The 8,454-nt window shown below is 38.6% G+C and overlaps 1 protein-coding gene across 1 annotated transcript in view; it reads right to left on the minus strand.

The window, feature by feature from the left end:
• Nucleotides 1-5,469, minus strand: part of LOC131247896 (origin of replication complex subunit 3) — a 31,905-nt gene extending 26,436 nt beyond the window's left edge. Inside the window, exons 1-8 of the mRNA XM_058247845.1 lie at nucleotides 5,199-5,469; nucleotides 4,890-5,108; nucleotides 3,784-3,958; nucleotides 3,488-3,657; nucleotides 2,791-2,921; nucleotides 727-1,000; nucleotides 528-602; nucleotides 17-93 (exon numbers count right to left, since the gene is read on the minus strand). Of these exons, the coding sequence (XP_058103828.1) occupies nucleotides 17-93; nucleotides 528-602; nucleotides 727-1,000; nucleotides 2,791-2,921; nucleotides 3,488-3,657; nucleotides 3,784-3,958; nucleotides 4,890-5,108; nucleotides 5,199-5,273 (1,196 nt within the window). The 5' untranslated portion in view covers nucleotides 5,274-5,469. The remainder of the gene's footprint in view (nucleotides 1-16; nucleotides 94-527; nucleotides 603-726; nucleotides 1,001-2,790; nucleotides 2,922-3,487; nucleotides 3,658-3,783; nucleotides 3,959-4,889; nucleotides 5,109-5,198) is intronic.
• Nucleotides 5,470-8,454: the final 2,985 nt, after the last annotated feature.

Genomic DNA, 8,454 nt, shown 5'->3' on the forward strand with positions numbered 1-8,454 from the left:
GAGTACTTCACAATACCTCTGACAAGATGGAAGACCAAAAGCATGTTTAAGCATCACCTCAGGCAACATTTCACACTTCTTTTTCCAAAATACCTACAGTGAAACCAAATGTACGTAAGCTATGAAAGATTGGCAAACTCACGTGGAGGAGATAGATCCTTCAAAGCAAAAGGGAAGATCTAGAGCACCAAGACATTTGCAAAACCGAAAACCTTGATGAGCTAATCAAGGTTTCCAAAGAAAATCTTCCTTACATATAAAATTCTGCTTAAACCTTTTTTGTCACACAAGTGATTCAAAGGCTATTCAGAATATCAAGAAACTGAAATAAATAAAGATGATTATTGGAAATCTATACTAGATGTTTTTATAATATAGTAGACAGTTCTATTAATACTTTTATCAGTTTGCTAGCGAATTTCCAAACTTTTTACTATAAACTTTTTGTCTAGTGCTTATAAATGTGCCTGTGTGTGTTTTACCCTTTAAGAATTAAATGAAAAGTAAGAAGACCAAAGCAATTTAACCTGACTGTTGTCACCAATTTCGCCTTGGCCTAAGAAACTCAGTGGCTCCATGGAGAAATGCTTAATGCATGCAATCTGCAGAATTCTTGAAAATGCATTGCAAGAACTGAGTGACAATCACGATCTATGTGAAGATGTACCTCACGTTTAAAAACAAAAATAGAACTGGTAATGTCCATGAAAAGTTGAAACTGCTGACCTTTAAAGCCCTAATAAAGGAAGTTACTGTTCCATCATGCTTCAAAAAATAGTTCCTCAAGAATATCGCTACCTCATGACCAACTCCAAAACCACAACAAGGTTTTACAAGAATGTCCCTGATGATTGCATCCATTCGCTCAGTCGGGGAACTCAACATGAACTTACAAGGCTGCAAGCACTGCAGCGCATTTGATGGAAGCAGTTTCGTTGGGGCATCAATAGTTGTTGCAACTCCCGTTATTAAAATGATTGGTATCTTGATTGTCCACTCACTATAAATGAGGAACCAAACTTTAGAAGCCAAAGTAGAGACATAAGAAGGAAATAAAATAAAAATAAAAATAAAAAACTAAATTCACAACTGGTAGGCAATTTCATGTAACTGCAGATCAATAGAATTGAGGTTTGGAGCAAAAATGTCATGTACATGTTCCATTGCATTATTTCATAAAAGGAATAGGAAATGGCACCTTAGCTGAGTCCACAGATTGATGGTATGCAGATTAGCTAAAAGTTACCTATTTATAATAGTAAAGGAGAAATACAGAGCTGCACTAATTATTGTGGGATCAAACTTATGAGCCATATGATGAAACCTTGGGAAAGAGTGATTGAGCAAAGACTAAGGCATGAGACGAATGTACAAGAAAATCAATTTGGTTTCATGCCATGGAGGTCAACCACTGAAGCTATCTTCCTACCTAGACAATTGATGGAGAAATATCGGGAGAGGTGGAAGGATCTCCACATGGCCTTTATTGGCATAGAGAAAGCTTATATAGGATCCATAAAGAGTAAATCTGGTGGGTGTTGAGAAAGAAAGGAGTTTCAAGAGTATATATTGATTATTGACATGATTAAGGACATGCATTGATAGTATGCAGATTAATTAAAACTTGCCATTTTCATTTTGGTAGAACAGCTTGAAACAACCAAGTATATTTTGGACCATATGAAAAGGACAAGGGGCTGTTGGGGCATAGAAAGAGGACAAAAAATTCTTCAATGAATTAGTAAACTTGGTGCAAGAAGTCATATTAAAATGTTACCATTCAAAAAAGAAAAAGAAAAAAAAAAAAAAAAACAGAGAGAGAGAGAGAGAAATCATATATAATGTTGCAGATGAGAAATTGACTGGGAAGCTCACCATAAGGCGAAAATAGTACAAGTAAAAATTCTCTCTCTGAATGCAAGTCTTCTCATAGAAACCCCTAGGATTTCCAGGAAATTCATTGTACTTATGAGAATAAAAGCCATTCTCTCTCCGAATGCAAGTCTTCTCTCCAAATGCATACCTTATGGTTTTATTTAAAGAAAAGAAAATCACACATAACGTTGCAGACGAAATATTGATTGGGAATCTAAGGCTAAAACAGCACTAGTAAATTCTCTCGAGGACTGCAAATCTTCTCATAGAAAATCCCTTGGATCTCAAGGAAATTCTTTGTACTTACTGAGAAAAAATCTTCATCCAGGAGTCATTCTTCTAAGTTCAAAGCAATTACTTAATTACCGAGTTTTGCACCAAACAAAAAAAATGTCTTCTGGATTTGTTTTCTAAAAAATTTTGAGATCTACGGGCATGGGGATGACATCAACCAGAAACATTTTATCTAGAGCTGAAATTTTTCATGCTCTGTTTTTCACACATTATAATTCTGAAAAGAAAGTTAATTCACATTACACGGATGCTAAGGCTACTCGCAGATTCATCCTCACAAATACAAGAAACTCCCTGAGCAAGATGTACTCTAAATCCTAACTATTAGCAGCATTGCAGCAAACATTTTGCATTCATGACTCGTGCGCAGGGAAACTTGTCTAGCCAAAATCATAAACCATGTAAGTATTAGTTTATGGATCAACCAATCACTAAGTTGCTGTATTCCAACAAAGGCACAGATAAAGCAACAGAGATCAGCATTAATGCCTGGACATATATCAGTAAATCAGCATTCAATCATTCTTAGCACATTTGAGGGGGGGAAAAAAGTTAACTGAAAACAGTAAATAAGTGAACAAGCGTTAAGAAATTACAATAAAGAGAACAAAGATATGATACCTCAACAACATGATGAACTCAGCTAATATGGTGCCACTGCATCGTTCCATGTCATCAATGATTATGACCATGGGATTGTCACAGTTTTCCCGTTCACCATACCAAGCGGCTAAAATAGAAATATCAGCTGCCTGTTGGTAATCAATTTGAGCAAATAAGCAACACATGGAAAGGTGAGCGGAAATTGAGTGTACCTATTTGAGAAAATACCACACCTCCATGGAAACTAAGAGCCCAAATAAAAAAGGAAACATAGTGTATTCATCATAAATGCAGAGTTCTGCTCGAAATCCAATGACCAGGTCCTTGGCAGAATTCTAGGACATCCAAGCTGTTCCACAGATGGGCTCTACAGTCAGATGGGCTCTACAGTCGATGGGCCACAGCTCAAAAAATGCACAGATCATACAATCATAGCCCTCCAAACAGAAGCCTTTCGCTTCTTAAAATCCGGATGGTTGCTTTGCAATTATGTTTTTTTAGTACCACTTGTAGGCCAACAATAGGATGGTTGGGACCTAGGATCATCCAATCAAAGTTATCTTTTATTTGTGGATGTGGTAGGGCCCGACTGATGAAAGCTATAAATATCTTCAATGTACAGCACATGTATGGTTTTTAAATGACAGACACAGTTCCATGTCCGACAGACCTAGGAGTTGGGCATAATTAAAAATAAAAATAAAAAAATACTTACATCAGGAGTAACTGCAACTAACTGTCTCAGCAAACTTCTAAGGCAACCGCCAATCCCATTCTTGACAGAAAAGTCTATCGATGAAAGGTTCGCCACATGACATCCCTGAGCCTTCAAATGCACACCAAGCTCCTCAAATGTCAGAAGATCATCGACAAACTCAATATTCTCTGCACAACATTCCTTGGAAGACTTACCCACCACAAAACATATATAGAAAACATCAAACTACTACATAACCTACTCAGAGTAGCCAAGAAATTGCAAAAATGGAAAAGAAAAAAAAAAGTGGTTACTTGTAAATATCAGAGCCGTGAATATCTGTTTGCAAATGTAGTCAGTTGCAAGGTGATATGGTTGCTTCATTCCAGGGAAACCATGCGTTGTGGAGGATCTGATTGTGTCAAAAGATTCACAGACCCAATGGTGTATCTCATTGAAGAAGCTGATATTAATCTGCCTCAAAATGCCCTGTAATTATCACCAAAGGGACACTTTACAAGCCTGTTAAGGATGCATTTGGATGCACTATTGAATTGAATTGCAAGAATGAGTTCAATAGAGAGGAAATGACCCAATTACATTTAGGGCCTGTTTGGTTTTCCAATTTCCTATGAAATGCAAAGTAAATGAGCCATCATTATCATTTCTAGATGTTTGTCCAAACAGGAATTATGACTTGTAAATCGAGAGTCAAATACACTTGTAAATAAAATACGTAAAGTAAATCGTAACCATTATATTTTCAAATTATAAAACTATCATTTTTACAATGATTTGTGGGTGAAACAAACAATGTAGTAAGATCACGATTGCAGTCAAATGTAACTGATGTTGCGACACAGTTACTAGAGTAAGTAATCATTACCTATTTTACAGCCATTTACAGTTGTAAGTGGAAAAGCAATCAGGCCCTTCTAATTATTAAAAAATATAAATAAAAAAATAACAGCGTTCAAATCACAGATACATTCCTTTCAAGTTCCCAACTTGAAAGGATTGCAATCCAGGGTGAGAACGTAAATATAATAAAGGGATCTTCTAGAAGGGTTGGCACCCTGGAATTTGGGGCATCTGGAATTGGAATCCAATTCTTTGGGCAAATTCCTGCATTTGGAGGCTTAAATTTTGAAAACTGAATTCCAGCAAAAGGCCCATTTTTTAATTATTGGACAGAGGGTGTTTGCAAATTCCAGCATACCAATTGTCGCCCAGCAGTAGTATTGTTTAATCAGTTACCAATCCAATGCCCATTTCAAACACATTTTGTGGATTCCAGGCCAATTTCCCAGAATCAAATTCCAGGTTGCCCAACATGACTGACAGAATCCAATTCCCAAAATTTAACCCACATTCCAGGTTGCCAAAATAGTGAGCAAAGTGTAGGGAAGGATCATGGAACCTTAATGGCAGTCTCGATCTTCGACCAGACCAGATCAAAAGCTTCGATCCGCAGCTGCTCATATAGACGATCATCTTCCTCGTTGGAAAGATCAGGCTCGGGTTTCTCACTTGGTTTGGGAGACGCTGGAGATAAATCTACCTTCCTTCTGGTTTTACCAGGTGCCGGAGATTTTTGCTCGGGCTTTCGAGGCAATGCACTGTGAAGAACGAAGAACGTCTGCAAGAAACGATGAAAATGAGAATGGCGATGGTGATGGTGATGACGAGGGAAATGAGAAACGATTGAGAAGAGAGAGTGAGAGAGAACCCGGAGATGATTTTCGCCATTTTCGGAAATGGTAGAGAGAGAAGGTGGAGATTTGGGCGTTGCAGAGGGAGACATGGATCGTGCATGGGAGAGCTAGGGTTTTGCTCGTTTGCCTCTCTGCTTTTCAGGCGCCTCTTTCAGATATGGCGGGAAAACAACGACAGGGAACAGGTTTGCTTGAATACATCGCGACGTATGAGTTTTTTCCTACTGGACGACTCATTTTTTAATACGGATCCTCGATTTGAGTCCAGCAGCAAAATTGGGGTTGTTGCAATGTAATTGGACCGTGTGATTGTGAAACACATTGAATGATGCATCGCTGACTGATATCGACCAATCACTGTACAGCCAAGGAGGAAAAAAGGCAGGGAAGTCGTTGTAACAGAGGATCATTTTTAAGCCACCTACCTCATTATTAGCCCGTCCAAAAACTGGACGCCGATTGCGTCCTAATTCATGATGTAAGTGTTTTATCCATGCCATTCAACAATTTTTTTCAGATAATTTCAATATATGAACCAAAAAATGAGGCAAGTCCAAGCCTTAAGTCGACCACACCCTAAGAACCTGCACTGATAATGGCACCCACTGTTGAAATCTTTCTAAGGGCCAACTTAATTTTTTTTTACCATACAACCCTTTCACGAGGTCATGTAAACGTAGATGAAGTGAAAATACAAATATCAGCTTGATCCGAAACTTCTCCAGCTCTCAAGAAGTTTTTAATGCTAAACGTTCAATCCTTACATTGTAGTCCACTTAAACCTTAGAACTGCCTCATTTTTTTGGCTCCTATATTAAAATTATCTGAAAAAAGCGTTAAACGGCATGGATAAAGCACTTACATCACCGTAGGCCCTACAGAGCCTTGCCCGGACGAATGACCGTCCGGGCGGGGTAGGACGCAATCCACGTCCCCTAAAACTTACCTTACCCAACTAAACTCTTAATGTACGGCGCACTTTTAGCGGACGAAAATACCCACGCCATTTCTTTTGGAAGTGGATTGGCTGGTGTGCGAAGAAGAGCGCTGGAGCTCTGAGTTGTACGAATGTCCCCACAGTTATGTATTTATTATATCCACAACGTTCATCTATATTTTGAGATCATTTGGGAGCATCATGCAAAAAAAAATCATATCCAAAGATCAACTTGACCATACTACGTTAAAAATTTCGTAGAGCCCACCATAACGCTTATTTTCCATCCACTCTATTCATAAGGTCACAAAGACCTGGATGAAGAGGAAAAACAAATTTTATATTGATCCAAAACTTCTGTGACCCATAAAAGGGTTTCAATGGTAGACATTCAATCCCCACTGTTTTTTACAATGTGGTCCACTTGATAGCTAGATATGTCTTATTTTTCACCTCAAGCCTTAATACGAGCTCCCCAAATGGATGGGCGGTTTGGATATAACATATACCTTATCATTGGATCCACAGAACTTGCTGACTCCAATACACCAGCTATATATCCGGACAGCGCCTAGCTCCCGGACTCGACTCAGAATTTTACCGGAAACGGATTGGCTACTGCCCCTGACACCATCCCAGTGGCTGGTGGTCGGTGCTCTGTGGATCCCACCGTGATGAATGTGCTCATCTATTCCGTTCATCCATTTTTAAAAATCATTTTAGGTCTTTATTCCAAAAATGAGGGGGATATAAATCTCAGGTGGACCACACCACAGGAAAACAATATTGATTGGATATCTACCATTTAAATCCTCCTAAGGCCCGCTGTACTGTTTATTTGACATACAATCTGTTGATTAGGTCATAAAGACCCAGATGAAGGGAAAAAACAAAGATCAGCTTGATCCAATACTTTTATGGCCCCCAAAAAGTTTTTAATGGTCTACATTCATTCAACATTGTTTCCTGTAATGTGGTCCATTTGAGATTTTTATATATCTCATTTTTTGTAAAATATAATAAAATGATCGTGAAAAATGGATAGACGGCATGGATGAAACATATAAATCATGGTGGGTCCCACGGAGCACCCACTACTAGCCATTGGCTGGTGGGAGGGGAGTAGCCAATCCGTTTCCAAATTTACCACTGTACGAACCATTTATGGCTCATTTACGCGTGGAAGCCCACCGCTTTTTACAACACCAGAATAAGTCCCAGCTGTACGGACGACTTGCCAAAGGTTGAAAATGCCCCTGCTTTTGCAGTTTTAAGCTGGGGGGGCCCCTATAGCTACAAATAATAACCGTAGCCATAACCGTAGCATCAGCCCTGCAAGACGGGGGACAGCGAGTCGGGATCGGTGGGCCTATAGCTACGGATTCTAACCGTAGCTATAAACATAGTGCTATGCACATTTTTACCTCTTTTTTAAACAAAAAATTTAATTTTTATTTTTTACATGGAGAACATTATTCTACCTGCATTTTTCTCTAATATATATTTATATAAATATGTATATAAGCATATAAAAAAATTTATCTCTTTTTTTTTTTCATTTCTTTCTTCATTCATTTAATATGAATATCTTCTAAACCAAAATTAGTTACTTGACGTACCACATATGATTTTGGGGTAAGAGAAGCTACTCTAGCCAACCAACCTAGTTATTTTCCAAGATTCCATCAGGTCAATGATCAAAAATCCATTTCATTCACTTCACGGTCAATTTCAATCAGTTCGTGGTTAATTTCATTCACTTCGCGATCAACTCAATTCATTTCACGGTCAATTCCCTTCACTTTACGATGAATTCCGTGCACTTCACGATCAATTCCCTTCACTTCACGGTCAATTTCATGCATTTCATGATCAATTCCCTTCACTTCATGGTCAATTTCATGCATTCAATGATCAATTCCGGCGATTCCCCTTCACTTTACGGTCAATTCCATGCATTTCACAGCCAATTACGGTGATTCACCTTCACTTCACGATCATTTTCATGCATTTCACGGTCAATTTCCTTCACTTCACAGTCAATTCCATGCATTTCACGATCATTACCATGCATTTCACGGTCAATTCCGGTGATTCCGTTTCAATTCACGGTCGTTTCCATGCATTTCACGGTCAATTCCCTTCACTTCACAGTCATTTCCATGCATTTCATGGTCAATTCCGGCGATTCCGTTTCATTTCACGGTCATTTCCATGCATTTCATAGTCAATTCCCTTGACTTCACGGTCATTTCCACACATTTCACAGTCAATTCCCTTCACTTCACGGTCATTTCCATGTATTTCATGGTCAATTCCCTTCCCTTCACTTC

This window comes from Magnolia sinica, chromosome 6 (genome assembly GCF_029962835.1).
Source record: "Magnolia sinica isolate HGM2019 chromosome 6, MsV1, whole genome shotgun sequence".
NCBI classification, from domain to species: domain Eukaryota; kingdom Viridiplantae; phylum Streptophyta; class Magnoliopsida; order Magnoliales; family Magnoliaceae; genus Magnolia; species Magnolia sinica.